This window comes from Zeus faber, assembly GCF_960531495.2.
Source record: "Zeus faber genome assembly, chromosome: 16".
Classification (NCBI taxonomy): domain Eukaryota; kingdom Metazoa; phylum Chordata; class Actinopteri; order Zeiformes; family Zeidae; genus Zeus; species Zeus faber.
The window spans coordinates 12032294-12056013 of NC_137202.1; the positions used below are offsets into that span (position 1 = coordinate 12032294).

Genomic DNA, 23720 nt, shown 5'->3' on the forward strand with positions numbered 1-23720 from the left:
CAATGATGATAACTTATCAATGATTAATGTGTTTCTATTTCATATCACACACCATATGCACTCCTGTATCTTTCACCAGCAAAAAAAATAAATACAAAAAAAAATTTGTTTGTTTTTTTTCCTTATTATTATTATTATTATTTGCAGTGATGACGGCAATGAGTTCAACCCCGTGGTGACGTCAGTGACCGCGTAATTTGCAGTATTGCGGTCACCGCCCTAGTTGACATTAATTATTAAATCAAGATGTTAAAAAATCTGGGGAGGATTTTTAGTTTCTGAACCTGGAAGGTTCCACCTCTGCTCCTAGAATATTGTTAAACCTTCGGTTTTGTTGTCATTTATTTCAGGAATACCTAAAACTAGAGTATTTTATTTAGATTTCAGAATTGAAACATTTTAGTAATTAATTAGTTCACTATATCTCATAAAATTTTGTGTGTCAAGTGCTATCTTTGGTAAACATTATCAACATGTGAAAGTAGGTTTTCAACAATTTCAGCATCGCTGACAAGCTACATAGAAAATGTAATTGTCAATTAAATTAATTAATTGTTAGTTTGACTGAAATGTTTCGATCAAGCACTGATTGTAAGTACTCCATCACTTTAAATATTTTGAATAAAAACTGAGAAGCGCAGGTGAGACAAGTCACACCACTTCATAAGGATGGTACCGGGGCCATCTCAGTACTACCTCCAAGGTAACTGAGCTTATTTCCAGGCAAATGAGGGGCAGTTATTATTAGCGGTAGCTCGGCTCCCTGGGGCAGAAATATGTGCTGGATCTGTGCACATCGGGATTATAGAGGTCACCTCATCAGGGGTCCACTGGATGTTAAGAAAAGAGAAAATGAGGGTTCAAAGCCTTTCAGCTATCTGAGGGGTTATTGTCGGAGTAGGTATTAATATTTTAGAAAATTCAACCATAGAATTTCATAGTTTTGTTCAACCCTTGATTTTTTCCACAAAGTAGACCTTTAGCCCCAAGGAAGACTTATTCATAGAATTAAGCCATACTAGGGTAAATGAATCCAACAAAAACAAACAAAAACAAACTAACGTGTAAACTAGGCCAAACTGCAATCATTAAAAAAACACTACCATAACTGTAACCTGAGCTAAGATATGAACAGTCAGAGCAGATTCACTGAAACATGTCATGTGCAGCAAGGGGTGATCAATAATGCATGTGGTCTTTTAACTATGATTCGGATAGCAGCATGTTCATCCACTGGAAGACCACGCCATAAAAGATTATTCCACATGGTCGTGGGTTATTGTTACATACACACACAATTTTCTCATATATGCTGCAGATTTGGGAAAAGGGCCACTGCCTCAAATACAGAGAGAGCGACAGATTTTGAGAAACCCAAGACGCGGCTGAATCACAATTGCTTCACTATGAGTAAGATGTTCTTCTTGACACAACACGGGAAGCCGTGCTCTGCTCCTCTCTGAGGGCTCGTGGCCCAGAGCCTGCTGTTTGGGCAGGGATTTGGAGAGCGGGCGGCTCATTCCAAACTAAATAATCCGAGTGGGATCTGTGGCTGTTTTTACAGGAAGGCGAGCGGCATGAGAGGAAACATCTTACGAGGGCTTTTATCTGATGGCCAGTGTTAATGAGACGCGGGAGGATCCTCTGATCAGTGCCAGGGGTTTGTTGTGCTGGTTGTTGTAGAAACAACGTAACTCGGCTGCTTTTCCAAAATGTTAAATTTGATAGGAAAATAAATGATGTTACATGGATTCTTGTTGATACAAATGTGTTCACAATTATCACTGAAGGCATCAGGGTGTATATATTACAACGATTTTCAATCGTTACCATGAAAAAGAAAGGTTCCGTGAAGGGGTGGACCAAAATAAATAATGGTATCTGATGTCGGTCGAATACAAGGCTAAAATAGAGTATCGGAGTATTGTGTATCTGAGAATATTCAACAAAAGTGACTTGTTTTTCTGCTTCTTGCCACCAGCCATTTAAGTTTTCTTTAACTGAGAAATGAATCATAGTCATCAATCTGCTCGAATGAACCCAAACTCACCAAAACAGTAGTGAAAACACCTCGTCTTAAATGTTACATTTACTGTTATATTTAAAAGTAGACAATCATTTTGTGAAGAGTTCTCTAACAAGGTAGACAAAGCAGAAGAGAAGGAAAAGGAATGAAATGAAAACGAACAAAGACGGCGGTTTAGCCGGCGAGCATTTAGTCGGGCATTTTGTGAAGTGTTTAACTCGTGTTACCAGACCAAAAGACATACAATCCGATGCCGCGGCGAAACCAGCCGCTCGGTGTCACTTTAAAAATACTCGCGGCTTGTAAGCAGGTCTGCGAATGTGGAGAATCACAACCCAAGAGCGACAACTTTTAACACCTGTCAGATTGGAGGCGGGAGGCGGCTGACCCATGCCGTGCCACACACACACACACACACACACACACACACACACACACACACACACACACACACACACACACACACACACACACACACACACACACACACACACACACACACACACACACACACACACACACACACAGAGAGAGAGAGTTAGGGTCATGGGATCCAGCTAAATTTCAAAGCTTTTTGGCTCATGCCGTTGACACCCGTGAATTGTGATAAGCCTTTCCAGAGCTCTGGTCCACTGTTCTTACCTACGGTATGTTCTCTAAACCGAGACCTTCATTATGACCGCAGAGCCATTTCCACAGCACAAATACGTAGATTATTATTATTTTTTTAAACCAAATAAGTAGATTTTTTTTTTTTTTAAACCACATCTGTTCTAAGTAACAAAATAATAACATGTGCCAAGGAACCCTGCAAGAACAAAAAAGGAAGAATGCCACATAAACAAAGCAGAAAAATTTGTTTTTGTTGATTTGTTGATTTGTTTTATCATTGCTTCTGTGTGTGTGCTTTAGGTTGAGTTGAGACTCAACTCTGACCATTTCAGTGTCAAAACAGCCTTCTCCACAATGACCCAATGAAGCAGCTAACCATCTTAAACGGAGTCAGTGCTTCCATAGGCCGGGGGTTGTGTTGTTAAGAGTCAATGAGGCACATAACAGACATGGTTCTCTGACCCTGCTTGTGTAAAAATGAAGTCCCACTACTCCTGTCACGATAACTAGTTCTGTTGGACGATATATTGTCCCAGAAATAATTGCGATAAACTGTATTATTGTAGTTTGAAGACCATTTTTTGTAATGTAATATAATAGCATAATAATGCAAATTTAAAATAGCAATGAACATTTTATTCTTAAGAATATTCAGACATTGTAATGTGAAAATGTGTAAATAAATGGACTCTCGGGCTCGAGTAACACATTATCTTCACTTGGTTCACTGTCGGTGTGTGTGTGTGTGTGTGTGTGTGTGTGTATGTATGCATATATATATATATATATGTAGGAGCTGCCTGAGCCCCGCCCACAGTGAGACTCCGACACAGAGCAGACGAGAGGACAGAAACAGCGCAACAAGAAATGACAGCAAAACGTGTCTCAGTAGTTTCTCTCTGTTCATTCGGCTCGGTTAGATTGATTTGTAGCTGTTGTTTATTTGTGGATTTAGAAAAACATTTATATAATTTTTTTTTAGCCTTAATTATTTGAGATTGTAGATTTTCGTATTTATTGATCCTTTCTCATTAGTATTTATCACATTATATGTATTTGTGAATTGCGGCACATAATTCCTTTCAAAACGTGTTTTTATTAACTTTGAAACATTTCGGTTACACAATGTAAATTAGCTGGCACTTTTGTTCCAAGCCATTTCCAAATATATTTTGCCATAGGTTCAAATATAATTTGAGTAGTTATGGATATAAAAAAAACAGATTTGGTTACCAAGTCATTTTGATCCTAAATTCCCACCTGACTTGGACGCAGCATCTGTATGGTGGCAGCGTCCACTGTGGATTCCAGTCTAGCAGTAGATAAAACTCAGGGGGCCAGGGACTATGATTGCCGTCATTGTGAAAACTTCAAAAGATAAGGAGATTGTGATTTCGGAGGATTTTTCTGTTGCCGAGGTACTGTTTAGGTTTTGTCGCGTTGATACTTGGAGTAGCGGCGTCGCTCCCCAGTGCTGTGAAAAAAAACACGCGTTTTTTTTTGTTTTTTTGTAGGCAAACACGTATGTAAACACAACGGGGAATTATAGAGGTCAAAAAAATTATGTCCGTATATCGAATGATAGGTCAATATAGTAATTAGCCCAACAGGCCGAGGTTCCACGCCGTTATGGCTCAATCTATTTCCCTATAGACAGGGGCTAAATTGGGGGTATGGCTGTGGGTGCACGCCATCCAAGGGGTTCAAGGGGTATTCAGGGGATGCTCAAGGGGTTCCCTTGGTGAAGTAGCAATTTTTTTTTTTTATATGGGCCTTCCGGAAGGGTTGAAACTCACTGACAACTTTGAGGAGTAGCTAGTCTTCGTAGTTAGTCTTTGCAAAAGGTGTGTGCTGATAATTATACTGGATTGCTCCGAGCCCAACGTGCTATTTGACTCGTGAAAATAATGACTCGGATGCGGAGACGGCTCACCTCATGGTGTGAATGCACTCTGGTTCCTTGGTGAAGGCGTAAGCGTAGCCGCTGGAGGTGGTGCCAAAGTCAATGGCGACCACAACCACGAACGAGGGTCCCGATGGCACCTGGTCCGAATCATTTTGCTGTCGGGCGGGTCCGATTAAAATTCACACAAGGCATCGGCAGATACAAACAAGCGCATTTTTCATGTTTTATTCAAATCTACAGTGTCTGAAATGTTGCCTTTCAGATGGTGAAGGAATGTTTCAACAAAATGTTCTGGAACACTGCACTACAGAACCTTATTTGTCACTCCAGCTCTCTCGTCCTCCATATCTCGCTGTCTGAGAGGAAGCTGGCTATTGAAGGGGACAAGGAGTTCCAAAAAAATTCAGAGCAATCAATAAAGAAGGTCCAGAACTTTTGGAGGAGTTGCCTAAAGGACCAGCATATGTACGTTTAGAAAATATCTGCCCGGCCGCAGAGAGCCAATACCCGTTGGGAACGACAGCGAGTCTTTTTGAATTCGGGTTGATGTTACTACCGGAATTATTTTCTTGAATAGAAGTTAAGACACTTTAAATAAATGCATCTGACGAGTTCAGAAAGGTCAAGCAACATGAAATACTTTTTTCTATAAACTGTCCTCACCTGGGTGTGTGATGGAGACAGCGGAGTGATTCCAGGGTCACCCATGCTCTTGGCTGGAGATGGAGTCGCCATCGTATCTGAAGAAGACGAAGGCAACGTCAAAGGACCCGTCAGTAACATTTTATTTGTTTGTTGCGCAATTTTGACCGTGGAGTATGAGCGGGGCGTTCGCAAATGTTGATCGATGCCATTGTCCGCTGATCGATGCCAGTGTCACGCCCCACACTCCCAGACCTGTCAATCTCCACTCAATGCAATCAAGAGAGTTCTACTACTACCACAACTACTACTACTATTACAAGGCTTGTGGTTGCGGAGCATCATGTTTGGCAGGGTTGGTGTGGTTTCTATGGCTTCCTTTAGTGGGCGCGGTGCGTTGTTACCAATCGTTGACCAATACCAATAAGACCAGTAATGTTCATTATAACAAACAGCCCAAGACAAAATTGGTGATGTTATCACCAATCATTTAGAAAAATTATGAACTGGAGATTTTTTTAAACTTGCAGACAGGAAGTGATAAAGCAAAAGTGTATATATATATAAAAAACATAGCAGGAATTGTGCAGGAGAAGGAAGAAAACCCCAAATGGCTTCTGGAAAACCTCCCCTCTAGGATCTACAATGAATCCTAATACTATGGATATTCGTTTCCAAAATTGAAAAATGGTTCTTCAAACGCGAGACATCTTCATATATGTATACATCTTACAATTTCAAAAATGAGTGAGCAATGGCTAATGCGCAACTACGATGTTGTTTAACACAAACGTTCACGAATGCTGTCAGAAAACAGGTTCATTTTTTTGAGTTTCTAGAAAGACGTTCATTTCGCAGTCGATTGCACAAGCGGTAAAGTACTTTCATTAATACACTTGTGGACAAATTATTGCAATTTTGGAGGAAACTTTCAGCCCGTTCAAAGGCTGCAGATGCCCGTGTCACCTGCCTTTTTAGAATCCACAGTGACATTTCAATTGAATTAAAGACTCTCTCTCTCAATTTTCCCCATCATCTTCATTAGTTTAGCGTAATGGCCCTCACAGAAAGCACCTCTTTCATCATACACAACAATAATAATATTCTTGCAATGTGTTATAAATGTCTGCGGGAATTGTCTCGCGACAGGACATCGGGTTATCTACCTCGTCTTTCTGCCTCGCTCAACCTTTTCTCTTGCCCTCCCCCCTATGGAGCGGATGAGTAGTCTGAACGCCCGTAATACACTTCTCCAGGCAATTACAGTACAGAATTACGGACCACCTGTGGATAGACTCTATCTAACCACTACCCAGCCAGCTTTCCTCCAATGTCTGGTCAAAAGAGAAAGCGTCCCTTACATCCTTGGCTTTTTATTTTAAATGATGGAACACACACACACACACACACACACACACACACACACACACACACACACACACACACACACACACACACACACACACACACACACACACACACACACACACACACACACACACACACACACTCGCGTAAGTAAATTGCTGTAAATACCATTTCAGGCGAAGTGTTATTTCTGGAATGTGTCATATTTATTTTATTGTATTGGCTCGGTTTGTTTGTGAGCGTTGAGAGATTTAATTACCGGACTGTTAGTCAATGCCGACGATTATCCACATCAAACTTTCTTCTTTTGAAAAGTGTTGTTGCTTTTAATGGAGCACAAACAGTATGACATTAAGTGAAATCATAACAACCAATATTGTGAAGAGACTCTATGCACTAGGCAGGTATTAGTTCATCCAGAAATCATGTCAGTTATCCGGAAATGTTCGTATCTTTGCAGTTGTTTAACATTCCAGAGGCCATTGCAACGGTTGCATAAATAATGGCACATTCACTTCCTATTGTGCTTGGATTTGTGCTTGATTTTTATGAAGGACCCTGGGTTTGTGTTGCTTGAAGAGGTAATTCTTCGGGATAAAAACTTGACATTTAAGTACGCCATCAAATGAGGTCATGAATACAAACAGTGGCCCGACGTAAATTCTGCTTCCGCAGTCCGGAAAACAAGAAAATAAACATTGACGCGCGGCAAAAAAAGGCTTCAGCTGGAAAGGGCAATGCCCTACAGGACGTAGAGGTTGTCGAGGATTTCCACGCCGCACATTTCTGACAGGCTAAACATCTGGGATTCACAGGGGATACCAGCCCCAGCCTCCAACACACACACACACACACACACACACACACACACACACACACACACACACACACACACACACACACACACACACACACACACACACACACACACACACACACACACACACACACACACACACACACACAGTGATCCAAAAGGTGCACCAAAATTACATTTGAAATATTTTCATTTCTTTGAACGACTTGCTCGCTGAACTTGCTTAGCGACTGCCGGACTGGCTATGCAGCTGAAAAGGATGTGAGCATCCTGAGGTTTTTTTTTTAAGGCCTAGAATTTACCCTCCTCTCGGCAGGAGTGGTGACTTCCTGCATTCCTCCTTTTCCCCAGACGACTAAAGGGTTCAGTATGTCATTTGGCGCAGATGCCAGACCCGGTTTCTATGGGGTATGGATGGCTGAGGCAGAGTACAACTATGGAATACACCTTACTTAGCCTACAAATGTTGAAGCAGAGGCAAAAATAATAATACAAACATTTTTTCTTATAGCGCCTCGGTGGCTAAGAGCAGGGTTATGTGGAAATTCGCCAGGCAGAAAAAAGAATCACTCATCTACTAAAGTGCTGGCTTCCTTATAATTTTATAGACCTAGAAGTCTAGATTCCGAGAAGAGAACGAGGACGCCAATCTTCTAATAGGTGAGATTTGCCTTCTCCATGGGACGGCCAAAGCCCACTCTCACTTATTGAACTAAAAGAAGGGGAGCTAATCTAATCCATGCTTTTAACCTGTGCCCCCGTGGCACTTTGGGGACAGATGAGTGCCTCTTTCAGTCACAGTGACCCCAGACGGCAGGATTTGCCCTCGGAGAGACAACGGAGAATGAGAGGCACGCCGCAGCACCTTCCTCACGTGGCTTCTGAATGTCGTTACTTGATCCTTTCAATGGAACATATTTATTTGTGTGGAGCAGGCGGCAAGTCCTGAGATGGTGTTGAAAGAACGAGAATATTCCAGGTATTTTGCTCATAGCGGGGATGTTCTTTGCCCGTAAGCGGTTCAGACCGAGTCTCCCGTCACCAGCCTTTTTCATCCATAGAAATGCATAGGTATAACCTTTAGCTACTGCACCCTATCTATCCTAACACATCTGCCATCCATTTGAAATGTGGATATAGAGTGGTCTGAGTTTCATTTGCCAGTGCAACTAGTGAGGTCAAACCTGTAAGAGAAACATGAGTGATCTTAATAGGCCGACAATAGTCGTCTGTTTCAGTGGACACTGGGGGCTAAGATGGCGACTAACAGGGCGGATACAATGTGAGGCCCCAATCGACACCTACAAAGGCAAAAGAGGTCCCTCATTAAATTCAACGCCATAAACAGACACACGCACATGCGCACACACACACACACACACACAAATCAGCAATCAAAGACCCACATTCATCAGGACAGAGGCAAAATGAGTTCCTTTTGGAGCGATTGTCCCATTTCTGGGATCTGAGGTTCCATTCATGTCATTTAGGAGCACAGCAAGCAGCCAGACATGGCAAGAGAGAAAGAGAACGAGAGAAAGCACGCAAGTTAAAGAGAGAGCGACAGAGGGAAAGAGAGAAGGGGGAGCAGAGATTATCTCCCCTCCATCTCCCTATTTGTCTCTCCAATGGCTGCGTCCAGCTGGCAGCCATCCCAGACACAGTGCCGAGGAGCAGTCCGACTACAGCTGCGAATGCTAGAGAGCCTTGCAAGCTCCACACACACACACACACACTTCGGTCTGTAACTGCTATTTCTGCCATGTATTTAAACAGATATATGCAGGTTATGACTTCAGACATGCATTGAGCCTTTCCCTCTGCAGAGACAAGACAGCATCACTCCTGCAACCCAAACCGCGAAGCCTTATATATACCAGATTAGAGTTGTTGCCATACCGATACCAGTATCGGAAATGCCTCCGATACTGACTAAAATGCTGGATGAGGTATCAGCGAGTGTGTGGGTCTATGCACCAATCCGATGTCACATAATTTATCCCCTGATGATTGTTATATTGAATAACGGAGGCTGTACCCGGAGCCGTAGTCAGAGCCTTACTCCATTAAATCAACACAGTTCACAACAGAAAATCAGTCACGTAAAGCAGACACTACACTGTCGCAAACGTTGCCTTAAAGCGAAACATGGTGCCGTCACAACAGTGCCAGACGCATACCTAGATTTCTTTTGTTTTTAAGTTGCCGCTGCACTTCTATTTTATACTGTTACTGTACTATTCTTTTTGGCTGCACTTTAATATTTTTTTAAGGGATTGTTATTTATTTCTACATTTATTAATCTATGTTATTTTTCAGTTATGACTGAATATCATAAAAAAATTAAAAAATAAATAAACGACATATGTATATTTCTATATCTTTTTTTAAAGCACTGGTGTCTGATCGATTATCGTATGTAAGTTCAGGTATTCGAATCTCGTAAAGTTCAGGTATCCGAATCGGTATTGGAAGGAAAAAATGGTTGGGTCCTACGGAAATAATTATCTGGGCTGCGAAGATGTTGAGCTCCAGGTGGAGGTAGGATGATTCCTTGGTTGTTTTATGTATATTGCTGTGCTTTCCAGCAATGCATGGAGCGCTCATAAAATGTACCTTGTAGCATAAATTCAGGTTGGACACGGGGTAAAAATAAAGATTTCACACTTGTAAACGTGTGACGCCCTGTCATTTTATTTCAGTTAGAATGACTTTTTTTATTCCCCCAAACTAGGCAGATATATATTTTTTTTATGAAAATAGTACTGTTTAAGAAACCGAAGGAGCAAGGTTTGTCCAGTCATGAAGGAAGTCACTGAAGCAGAGCCGCATTTTTTTTTTAAACCAGACAATTGTTCTCTTAGGAGCATTACCGCATGACTGGACCTAATAAACTGCCTTTGTTCCACAAAACTGTCTTGGTTTAACTGTTCTATGGAGACCAGTTTCCATGGTGTTGATAGAAGTGATGGATAGATCAGGAAGTCAGAAATCAAGTCAGGAAGACAGTCCACATGAAAAGAAAAGGTTGCAGAGGGCATGTAAGAAGTAGAACTAAGCTGCCCTCCTAATAAAGGCTAATAACATTTGTATAGTGGCTAATAAGAATACCTTCTTACAGAGGATAATAAAACAAAACGATTATACTAAAAAACAAGATAATAAAAAAAGAAGTAAGTATTGAAGGGTTAAACTGTTAAAAAACTGGTGGAAATCTGATTCTGATTTAAAACCAAAACCAAATTTAATGTAGGCAATTTATAACAGCTTTAACATTCAATTGTTCAGTACAAAAACTCCGCCCCAATGCTTCCTAAAAGTACCAACTCGCTTGTGGGGACTTTTTTTTGGGACCAGGAACTATCTCAATTCTTGGTTCCTGGGGTGCAAAACTAATGACATATAAACTAATGACAGTCAACATCTGGACAGTCTTTCTGAATACATTATGCCCATGAATCCAAATATTATAGGTGAGCAATGGTCTGTTTGAATATAACCTTCAAACAGGCAGACCTGCCCAGAGGGAATAGCTTTATTGATGACAAGAGTGACAAAACGCCACAAAGATGGCTTTTGGTCAAAATAATACAAAAGGATGAGGTCCTGCTGAGACAAAACACCTGCTCACAAAAGGTGCAGTCAAAATGATTTGTAATTCCCAGTTGGCGTCAAGGTCGCTCATCTCCTTTATCCATTCATACAACTTCTCCTCTATCCATTTATACAACTCATATTCACTAAGCTGGTTGCCACGTTTAAACAATAAAATGGCCAGATTGGGTCGGACGTCAGCCTGAGCGCAGTTGAGTGCAATGAAGAAAAAGCTTGCACGCGAAACAATGAACAGATATTTAAAGAAAGGAGCGAGGCAGATCCCTGCAGAGGGCAGAGTGCTTTTTGGTCACACTCACAAAGGAAGTGCCTTCAACTTTTCCGCTGAACAATGGACTTCCTTCCTGCCTGTCCACATTGGAAAAGTTGATAACTAAAGCGCCACAAAAATAGCCTTCCAACATGTGACCTTTCACTTCACCGCAAAGTAGACAAACAGATTACGTCTGTATTGGCACGTCCATGCATCACATAATAGAGCATCCCTCTACAACGCTTACATTTATGCTTTATGCATTGCCCCAATGTGAGGCAGCCCATTGTGTTAACAATTGCAATGCATCCACATTACAACTGCCACAATTTCCATCAGATCAAGTTTTTTTTTTTTTTCAATTATTCCCAAAAGAAGAATTTAAATCTCAGGAGAGCTTCTGAGTTCCCGGAATGCCCTGGAAGCAGCTTTGAGTTTGGAGTTGTACAGGTATACCACACTTCTGACGGACGGTAGATAGTTTATTACTCCCCATGGGGAGAATGGCGCAGGTTGCCTGCAAACTCAGCACCGGCCACTCAGCCTAACTGGTTTATTGTAAAAGGTAGACCTACATGGGGGTGGTATGCGGATGAGTTCCCCCCCCTAGCAGCGTGAGGACGCCGGTGGGAAAAGCAGAAAAACACTGAGTCAGAAGAAAAAGCTAACACACCATTTTATTTACATAACTGAAATACCACACGCAACATATGAGAGCAATTATGATCTCATCGAAAAAACAAGAACTGCCTCCACAGTTCAAGCTTGCGCCGAGCATATGGTGGGTTTCTTGCCTTCAGAATACAATGCCTTAAAAAAAAAACCAATTGCCATAGTGCAACTGTATATTGACTGCATTTACAAAAAAAGAGTGATTACCCACAGCCTCTTTTGTCTTCCAGATAAATTCAATGTTCCTCCCCGCCTCTCTCACATAATGGCATGCAGGCAATGCCTCCCTCATCCTGCAGCTCCCACTATTTCACAGACCCAGCACCTCCTCCACACACTACACACCCATATTTAAGGCCTGACATAATGCTGAGCAAGGGCCTTCAGCTACCCGTTCCTCCCAAGCCTGTCCAAGCCAAGAAATATCCATTTTCGATTTCTACGTACGTAGGTTCTTCTCGACTAGGGGTGAAAACGGATCGCAAAACTCACAGTCCGGATCGTATCACGGTTTTGAGCCACGGATCGGATCATTTTTCAGATCAGCAAAAAAAAAAAAAAAAAGGGTGGAGACAGATACAACTTTGTTTTCCATTCATTCTGTAAAACACTTAAAACAAGGAATTGTTGCACATGGTCTTACATGAAAACAACATTGAAGATGTCCAATGTTTGAATAAAATCTTCAAATTTATTAAATACTCAATACTTAATTGTTAAATTAAAGTGCAGTATGAGGCAGGCATGACACCTTCTTCCTTTAAACATGGTGGAGAAAGAAAAAATATGATTAGACCCCACTCAGTAACTGAATTAAATTCCAACAAGTACTCATGTACTCACTCGTGTTCAATTTCTGACGTTTATCACAAACCAAATTTCATGAAAATCGGTTCAGACTCAAGCAAGTGACGGTAGATTTTGTAGAGAAGTCTGCATCTCTCAATACACATTGTATTTGTTTACCAGCAGCTCTTGACCATTTCAATATGTTGGCCGCCCACACGCCTCACGGCGACATTGCCTGTATCCACAGCTCATTCCCCACGCGTAGTAAAGTAGCACAGCACAGAGTACCGTGAAGCCACCACTGCACTTCATAGTAAAACACAGCATCTGCCACGCATCTGTCTTGTCTATCTTCTTTTCTCTGCAGCCCTGCTTCGACATTTAGGGAATTATTACTTTAGAAAGTAGAAGCGGCAGTAAAACTGTATTTCACTACGATGGTTAAATCTTGCAATTAATTTGCGGTTCACATGCGGGCCGAACCGTGGGGGGCGATCTGTGCTGCTCACGGAGCAACTACGTCCCGTTAGGCCACTATTCTCTACTGTCAGGGACTTTTTGGATATATAGTCACTGTGTAGCAAGTATGGGACTTACTTTATGCCACATTTTATTTCTCCTAAAAGGTTTATACTGAAAAACCAGATGTCTCTAGGCTATCAAAAGGTGTGAGCAATCCTCTCACCCCTGAACACCTGATTAACGATCCATTCTTGGTCATGATTCCAGCTTGTTCCAGACAGGACCTGAGCACTGCACAGCACACAAAACATCTTTGCTTCTTTTATTCCTTGGCTTCAAATATAAAGATGGGCGGCACGGCATGCTTTGATAAAAAACGTAGCACTGTGACACTGAAGAGGACTTTCTTTCTTCATGGCCGCTGGCTCAAATGGAGCGCATATGATGGTCTGTGCGCCCAATAAATTGAGTTAATATGATAGTTGGTTTGTCAAGTGAAGTAAATGTGTGCTGTTGTACAACAATGATAGCTAGCGTGTGTTTGTTTTGACCCTCAGCATCAATAACTCTAACTGCCAATAAATCCCAATTGCCAATAATGACAATGCAGATCAATATGTTGTAAAACATATAATAATTTTGGCCGCACAGAGCCTGTGTATATTCCCTGTATACACAGGCCCCCGTCCACCGTCATGAGATTCTCCATTACTGCTGTAATGTAACCCGTTCATACAAAGGCTGCCGTTCAAGCATTCATCATCCTTTAGTGCACATAATGTGTCCGTGAATTAACTCACTAGTATTCGCCTCTTGATGAATATGTTGTCAGAAACAATTATGGCTTTGTGGCTTCCACCGTCTATTTAAAGGAGCACAGTGTAGTGATTCTCTAGTGTTGCGGCTGTGGCTGTTTACACAGTGGATAAATGTGAGTACATTTACAATACGTACAATACAACCATGACATTTTTGCTGCCAATCGATCAAATAATGGAATTGATCGGCATTATCGTCTCATCCGGGGGGTGTTCACGAATGGGCATTGAGATTTCATTGTAAACAAAAGAGCTGTATTGTACTGTATATAGACTTAAAGAGGGGTCCCCAAACCTAAGACCCCTGTTTACATTTGACGGTTGTTAGGGGGATGCTGATGGGGGAACCAGTTCTCCCAGGGACGCACAAAGGTGGAGCGGAGTTGAGAGCAGTTTAGAGAGAGGAGTTTTTTTATTTAAAATCCGAATACCAATTGTCAATTTTGGATAAAATAGAATATGTACGACAAAATAATAGCCAAATTTAAGCAGGCGCCACTGTGTGGTTTTAGTGGGGAGAAAGAAGACAATACCTCCTTTCCTGACATTAGTTTTTATAATCACAGCAGGAGAATAACGGGGCAACTCTAGTGTTCTAATGCGTCATATTCCACAATAAATTACTTTATTTAGCCAGTAGGAAAAAGTTGATGAGAAAGTCCAGAGGAGCAGCAGGAAGAAAATTTATTTTCTGGGCAAGATATGAATATTCATGATGTACACATTCTGAACGTGTCCTCATCGACCTCTCAAAGTGACAAATGGTAAATATGTTTAGATTGGACTCAAAGATCAACTTCTTTCTAAAAATAATTCAGGGCCATTTTTCATGAGGGCAGGTATTTTTGATTAAAAGGGCCAGACTGCATTTTGGTGGGAACTCCTGGTTCTGGAGTTGTCCTCGTGAAGTGTTAACAGAAAGGTTCTCTTCGCCTTCTTAAAAACTGCTTGTGCAAAAAAGCTATTTATTAATGCGGCGGAGCAAAGGCCGTGGTTAAGCCGCGGCTGCGGACGGCAGCATGGCTTCCTTCCCGCGGCTGCCCAGCTGTCCCGAATCGAGGGAGCTTTCTTCATCTTTGTCCGTCTTGCAGAGAGGGATCGTTCATTATTCTTCCTTTTGGCCAGCAAACCTTTTTGTTCATTATTATAATAAAAACTCTCGCTATGTCGGCAACCCACTGCCAGAAAGACTCCGTCTGCCTCACTAAACCCGTACGTGTGGGTAGAGACTCCCACAGTCAAATGTTTGAAAGAACAACTACACATTCTTTTTTTTTTTTTTTACCAAATTCCACATGTTCTAAATCAGCAAGGTCATACAAAGTGCTTCTTATTTACATACATTAACATAAATCAACATAAAGAAACGCCTCTCAAATTCCAAAGGCTATCAAACCTCCTCTGCACACATACCACAGGAGCCATCGCTTTTAAGTCAGAAGTGTGATAACGGCTCAATCCAAAACAAGTGAAAAGCATTTCAAACTTTTCTGCTACAATACATTTTAATTTAAAATTCAGACAAAAAATGTTTTACTGCAAAGTGTGAGACAATCAATTTCTCCATTCCAGTTGGGAAACCCAGTTATGGTATGGAAGCAGTGTGCAAATTACACTAAACATAAAAAATTGAGAACTGTGTATGTTGTGGTGTTCACGAAATACTTGCATTAAGGACCGACGACATAATGCAAGGGTTGGTTGTGAAATACGGGATGTACTATGATGCCATTTGTGCAGCTTGTCTTTCCTCCATGACTCCTTGAAAGCTGCCTGCACAGATCCATTAAAATGGGTCTGGGAAGAAGAAATCGACTGATAAGCCAGTCATCATTTTCTGGAATAAATAAATAAACAAACAAACAAAGAAATAGATAAATAAATAAAATAAAATCTATGCGCAGTTAAAAATGTGCTCGCTGTATAATGCTGCTTGCACCAAAACAAGACATGCTATTTGACAGTCCTTCACAATATAACCTGACAGCTGACCTAGATTACCCGCACCAAAATTGGCATGGGCATCCGAATAACTATCCATCGTTACAATATGTTATAACAGCCGCAGCACGGCAGCGATTACTCACTGAACACTTTGCAAGTAGTTGACAACCATGGGTGCAAGTGATAACATTTGAACTCACAAAAGTAAGTGATGAAAAATCAAGGAAATTTCGCCCCCACCCCACCACCTTCAAGGAATAGTATTTTAGGAATTGTCATTACATTACATTGTTTTTACATTTGCATATATAACCCACACGGCAGCGTTGGATGTGTGAGGCTGCTCACTCGTGAACCGTGCAGTCACTGTTAACAATAATTGAAGCTTTCAAATGTTACCTTTGGGTCCACATCCAATGAAATAATTAGGATTTCTGCATCAAAACTGTGCGTTTGTTTTTTTTCCCCCAATTTATTAATCAGGCAAAGAACTTGTGTTGTCCAAACTGCATTTGGACACCAGGTCTCTGCTGAATGAAGAACTATATCTGAAGATACATTTCATTTATTTTGCATGCTATCTAGTCCAAACACTTTTGGGAACATTTGACCCATTTCGGTCCCCTCGGTAAAAATGTTGAATGAGATTATTCAGCAACAATGCAGCCAAATGGTGACAATTTCATATTACATAACACAATGGAATCTTTTTTCTTTTAGTCTTTCAGTCAGCTTCATTTGTTATCCTGTCCTGATTGTCAACCCAACTCAACTGTGCATGTTCTTTGATTACTTAGGGATTATGGACATTGAGCTATCGCTGTTTATCTCCACACACACACACACACACACACACACACACACACACACACACACACACACACACACACACACACACACACACACACACACACACACACACACACACACACACACACACACACACACACACACAGGATGTAAACAAAGCGGCTGGCTAGACAGAGAGACCGGAAATATGAAGCAATGATGAAGGGCATCCTGTGCAACAATAATAACTAAACGTGGGTCGCGAACTACGAGTGCATGTACAGTGTTTAGGAAGAAATTCCGGCTCCAAAAAGCAGGCGTGACTTTGGAAAAAAAAATTTTTTAACCTGAACTATACAACTTTGCAAAATACCCCTGTGGCCAGGAGTGGCAACTGCAACAGAGTGGTAGTTGCTGGGTGGAAAACGCAAAAGAAAAGGAATTGAACCTGGAAAAAAAAAAAAGCAGCATGAAGAGGAAAACAATCAAATATATATATATATATATGTATATATAATATTATTTATTTGAACATTTGTCACTATTCATTAAATTAAACTAAATGACTGTCAAATGTTTGTCACTCAACCAGTGTGTCTAATGGAGAACGACGCCATTATTCCTTCTAGTATTTACATTCATTTTTTAATGACTTCTTGTGCAACTAGGATTTTCCACCCTAGACACATTTTTAGATTTAGGTTTTTCCTGCAACAAACTGGCTTTTGAGGACATAGCACATTGGTCATTATTTATTTTTCAATGTATTTAATTATAATCCCTGACACTAGTGAGAATATTTTTTAATAATCTCCACTTAATTTAGTGGAAGAAGCAGGTAGAGTGATTCCAACAAAACTAGCGGCTTAAACAGCTTGATCTCCATAATACTTTATATATAAGCCGTAATTATTGGGCCTGCTTTCAAAGGTTGCAGGGATTAGTCTTCACGCTGATGCTCTTTGTGTGTATGGATCATTGCGGATGTCACTTACAGACTTTTTCTAATCCAGAAAACTCTATTATACTGTCACTTTCTGACTCGGCACTAAACGGTAAGTGGTCTGGATTAGATACCGTGCCCTTTCTTGTTCAGGGGATGCGATTTTGGCCTCACACAAACACACACACACCTCACTCAAAGACATGCTACCGGGGGGAGGCCGGGAATCAAACCAGCTTCCGATTACCAAGAGACCCACTTGATCCCCTGAGCTTCTGTCACCCGAAAAAGAAAGTGGTATCATAAAGGTTATACAGTGCAGGTAAGTGCATGAAGGGAAAACCTTCATAGATCCCAACTTCATCAAGTTTCCATAGCAATTCTTGTTGATTGCGATGATTTATGCTCTTTATTATGAGACAAAACTGTGTCTGATTATCTTCTGGACTGACGAATAAACTTGCCAACAATGAAACAATTTAGACCGTCAACCACCACAACAAGCAGACTACTCCTAATTTCAGCAGTGTTTATACTGTATTTGGGTGTATCCATGGACCCTGTGACTGGAAATGAGCCCCATTTATAAAGCACGGGAGGGTGGAGGCCCTGATCCTCTAATATTGCATATTGCTCCTAACACTGTTTGAGGTTCGGGTTCAGCCGAGCATGGCTTTAATTGAAGTCAACTCTCCATGTTTACAGCTTGCACCAACACTAAATTGTGATGCCTTCAAAGGTGAAATTGCAAAAGATTAAAACGGTGTTAAATGGGCTGGTATTTAATTGAGAATATCCTATACGTACGTCCTAACACATAGCATTTCAGCTGTCAAAACTGACACCACTGTAATGTCCTCATATTTTGTTTAGAAATTAAACCAATGAGGTCAACTTTTGACTCATCTGGCTCATGCCTTTTATTGGGAGTCCAGCAGCGAGCACACTTTTTGTTCTCCCTGACATTTGTCAACCCCGACAGGGTTCAGCTGACATCCTGCACAAAGGGCTTTTTTTTTTTTTTTATCAGCAGCCTCACTGTATCACTGTGGGAATGGGAAAAATAAGGAACCCGGGATGCAAATTGAAAAGGAATTTACTGAATCGACAGCCGTTAACCTCAACGAACAATCGTCGATTAATTGATGACATAACAGATAATGACGTCACCACCTGCGTAGGTGACCTACCGCTGAGATTTTGTGACTTGGCGCGAGGAGCGTTTCTCCTCATTTCGTTTCATTTGAAAAACGGAGAAGCTCGAGGCAAGACCCGCTCGGCTGGTTCACGCATACGGGAATATTTATGACCCGCCTGTGCGCGAGTCAAATATTTTAACTTTTTGCAGTCCTCAGCGACGGAATGAGCCAGATGTTACAAAGCGGATCAAGTCTGGTGCAGATATGGACAACGAGACGCAAATAAAAAAATCACTAAAGATTACCAAAATTGTTATACAGTGGTACCTCGACTTGCGACTGTAATTCGTTCTGGTGGTATGTTAAAACAGTCGTATGTCGAAGCAATTTTGCCCATATGCACCACGCTAATATTTTTCTATGATTTCCTTCTTAGTTTCAATGGGAGTCATTGCCCTCTTCTTTTTCCCATCATCCTTCTTCTTAGGACTCATCATGAAGGGTGAAAATAAACAAAATACACAGCACAAACACAGTAAATATGAAAAAAATATGGACAAGCCACAAACTACGTGCACACACGATGTAGGTCCCCTGCTGACTGACTGCTGACTGACTGCTGACTGGCTGCTTACCGACGAGTCGATACAAATTTTCACGACTATCGCTACTCGTATCTTGGATTAGTCGTAAGTTGATGCAGTCGTAAGTCGAGGTACCACTGTATATAATTATAGACACAAAATAATACCATTTTTGATATTTAATTGGAGTCATCGCCATGGCAACATATTGCTTGAGTCGTTTTTGCCGTCGTACCTCTCCGCCATGTTTGTAATTTGTCATTAGTCTGGAAGCCTCCATCTACTCCTACTTCCTGCTCCACTGGGCATTTCTTTCTCAGCTGCTCCCTTTCGTTCCGGTGAGTACTACTACTTCGTGGCTAGGGTATTTTTTTTCCTCTGAACGCCCTGCAGCCCCCGTTGATACGATAACAACAAGACAGCAGATTGTTCAGTTCTTATCAATAAGACAAAATCTTAATTGATTCAATTCTTATTAGCAATTAATCGATAGCTGATGAATTGTTTACATCCATATAAGGAACGCAAAGATTGGAACATAAACACACAGTTTACCAAGTACTTCACGCTTACTCCAGTTTTCGTGACCAATGTGTGAAAAGGCCCAATACACATCTGCGCGTGACAAGCAGTTCATCGTCAAGTTCACGTTCACGTGAGACGACCAGACGCCAACCAGACGCTCACGGCTTGGCGCTAACTTCTCCGGCCAACGGGGGATGAGCTTGTGTAACATCCTGCATCACACCAAGCGAGTGAGCGACATAGAGGGAGGGAGGGATGGGCAGCACAGCAGGGGGCATCATCAGCATGAGACCAGGGTTTCAAAGAGGGGAGTTCACACCTACCCCCCACTTCAATGGGGTGCGACAGGCAGCCGCAGCAGGGCCTTTGCCCCCCCCCCCCCCCCGCCTCAGAAAGACAGGCATTCCTCCCCGAACCCCGCCGTGGCACGCACAACTTTGTTACCGTGCTTTGCAGGACGCCGTCTCAAACGGGAGAGTTGCAAAAGAGGTCGAGGGGGGACACCGGGTGCTCTGCGGTGAGAACGAGGGAGAACAAAGATCGAAAGGGGAAAAGGGAAGATCCGTCCGGCGAGACCGTCTCCCTCATCTCCTTAAGGACAGACGCTTTGGTAAGAGTCAATTAAGGCACAGCGAGACAGACGGTCTGTCACGCTTATGACTGAAAGTCAAATAAACGCATCTGGTCGTAGGGCCATTCAGTATGGGGGAAAAAAATTAAATAAAATCACGATATTCTTGGGGCGAATACCCCACTTAGGGATGGGCATTTTGATTTTCCTTTAGCGGTCGACAACTAAAAAGAGTGAATTAGTCAATTGCCACAGTACATAAATAATAAAACTACAACAGGTGCTTTTTGAAATTATTATTCTGTTTTTTTTCCAAATAGGCCAAGTGCCGGAGCGGGAGCCCGAGCCGCAACTTGCAGCCTGTGCGTTCTAATAATTTCAAGAAAAAAAGTGTGCTCCCATTCAATAGAATATGACATATTTTACAAAATGTGGCAGAACAGAGTACTAGTACGCGCCGCATAAGAGTAGTTAACGTTATGGATGTGATTTGGACTGTGATATCAAAGATAAGATCATAATGTTAAACGGAACATGATGCCGCGGTATGATGAGTAGAATTAGGGGAAGAAAAAAAAATCGTATTAGAGAAGAACGTACAGAGCGGGCACGGATGTGGCGGGCGGAGGAGAAGAGTCGCACTTGCAGTGGGGTTGAAAAGTTCGGCCCCACTACGAAAAAAATAACAATATTTATGATGATTAAAGTGACTGGACGCTATTGTGACAAAACGACAAGAAGTATTACCACCATCACTCTCTCATAGACGCACGTTATTCTGCCTGCTACACTTATTAGAGTCCTTGCGGAAAAGCTGTGTAGAAAAATTAATCAAGTCAACGGGGGGAAAAAAAAAAAAATCAACAGTTGACGCCACTGCCCCGAACTGACTCATCGATTAGTCGACTAATCATGCCCATCCCTAACCTCAATATCGATAACCATATCGACTGACGATATCTTTGGGGGGCGGCAGCTGGTTCTTTCAGCGAATATTTACACCCAAGAGAATCAATCATTCATCAGGTGGATATTATCACCAAGGTAGGAGGCGTTGATTAGAACATCTAGAACAGTCCACTAAGTCCAGGAATGCAGCCTTGAAAGACAACACTGAACTTACATCGATAGACAGATAGACAGATAGACAGACAGACAGATAGATAGATAGATAGGTAGATAGATAGATAGATAGATAGATAGATAGATAGATAGATAGATAGATAGATAGACAGATAGACAGACAGATAGATAGATAGACAGATAGACAGATAGATAGATAGACAGATAGATAGACAGATAGACAGATAGATAGATAGATAGACAGATAGACAGATAGACAGACAGATAGATAGATAGACAGATAGACAGATAGATAGATAGACAGATAGACAGATAGATAGATAGACAGATAGATAGACAGATAGACGGATAGACAGACAGATAGATAGATAGATAGATAGATAGATAGATAGATAGATAGACAGATAGACGGATAGACAGACAGATAGATAGATAGATAGATAGACAGACAGATAGATAGATAGACAGATAGACAGATAGATAGATAGACAGATAGATAGACAGATAGACAGATAGACAGACAGATAGATAGATAGATAGACAGATAGACAGATAGATAGATAGATAGACAGATAGACAGAGAGACAGATAGATAGCAATACACCCGCCATGTGTGAAGTAGATCGGATGAATGATTGATGACGTCGAAAGACATAGATACATACAATTACATACATACAATCACAGGCATTCATACATAAATACATACATTCCCATGCATACACACCATTCCATACATGCATACATACAATCACATACATAAATACACATCCATGCATACATACATACATACATACATTTCCATACATACATACAAACAAACATACATCCATAAGTTCCTTCCTTTATTAGTTAGATAACAATTTGGTGGGTGGGGAGTGGGGACCATCTGGAAGCTCTTGAAGGACCCCTGGGGGTGGGTCCGCGGGCCCCACGTTGAGAACCACTGCATTACGGGTACCTGGGTGGGGGTGGTGGTGGTGGGTGGGGCGAGGCGCGCGGGCTTTTCTCCCCCCCCCCCCCCCTCCTCCTCCTCCTCCTCCTTTTTTGCTGCATTGAGTCAGAGCTGCCTCCCCTGGGACGGCACCACGTGACCCAACTCCGCAACACGGTTCCGGGGGAGCCGCCGCCTCCCACGGCGCCACAGTGCGCGAATACAGCCCAAATAAAGACGTCCCGCTGGGATAAACGGCTGCGGGGCACGGGTTGGGTGGGACGGCGGGCGGACGGACGGACGGACGGACGGACGGGGGGAGGGGAGGTGGTTCAATGCGGGTCCCCCCCGCGTTGATATGCGACGGTTCAACGTCCGTAAAATCTCCCAAACAACGAGCTTTTCTAAGCGTTAACTACGTGTGAACGTCCGCCATAGCAAGCGCCGCGCCGCGCCGCGTGGGTGGTTGTTTTGTTGCTTTGTTTTTTTTGTTGTTGTTGTTTCCCCCCCCCCGCCGCCCCGCTCCAACTCCAACGGTGACGCAGTGAAAACGCCGAATTACCTGATATGATGTTTTCCGCCGTGGGTTCCTTCTCGGTCATCCTCTCCCGCTGCTTCGCCTCCTCTCGAGCCTTCTCTCCGATGCAGCTGCACCACGCAATGTTTCTGGGCTGGGTGTCGGGGAAACCACGGGCCGGGAGGGAGGGAGAAGAGGCACTAAAGGCGCAGGGAAAATGCCCTCCTCGTTAGTTTCCTCGGTGCCCCACCTTCCTTGCTCAGTCCCGGTCCCCGCTGATCCGAGTCCGACACATGGAAAGGAGAAGGGGGGAGGGTGGGGGAGAGGCGGGTGGAGGGGTTTATTTTCTTTTTTGGGGGGTTTGTCAAACTCGGCCGGGACCTGCGGAGGGAGGAGGAGGGAGGGAGGGAGGGAGGGAGGGCGTTGGAGGCGACTCCCCGGCTGCTCCACCGCCTCCCTCCCCCCGCCCCGCCCGCCCCGCACGGCTGCCGTCCTGCGGCGGAGTGGGCAGCGTGGGCCGCGGTATCTGCGCGCAGGACCCCACGGAAAGCAAAAGAATCCCCGAAGACCACAAAGGGAGCAGAGGGTGGAGCGCTCTCAGTGGAGCTCAACGTACTGCACGGACGGAGCGTCGTCTACGTTCGCAGACGGGCAAGACCGATAGATAGACAGACAGTCAGATAGGAGGGCAGGCAGACAGACGCACGGATA

The 23720-nt window shown here is 42.6% G+C and overlaps 1 protein-coding gene across 3 annotated transcripts in view; it reads right to left on the bottom strand.

Moving 5' to 3' along the window:
- The window catches only part of hspa12a (heat shock protein 12A), a gene marked incomplete at its 3' end in the record, with an annotated part of 44578 nt that extends 21374 nt beyond the window's left edge, over nucleotides 1-23204 (bottom strand). For 2 of the 3 annotated variants that reach the window (XM_080017189.1, XM_080017187.1), the window contains exons 1-3: nucleotides 23055-23204; nucleotides 5208-5284; nucleotides 4572-4699 (exon numbers count right to left, since the gene is read on the bottom strand). In XM_080017189.1, coding sequence (XP_079873315.1) covers nucleotides 4572-4699; nucleotides 5208-5284; nucleotides 23055-23094 — 245 coding nt within the window. In that variant the 5' untranslated portion in view covers nucleotides 23095-23204. The remainder of the gene's footprint in view (nucleotides 1-4571; nucleotides 4700-5207; nucleotides 5285-23054) is intronic. The other variant, XM_080017188.1, reaches the window with a different exon arrangement.
- Between the last annotated feature and the right edge of the window lie 516 nt (nucleotides 23205-23720).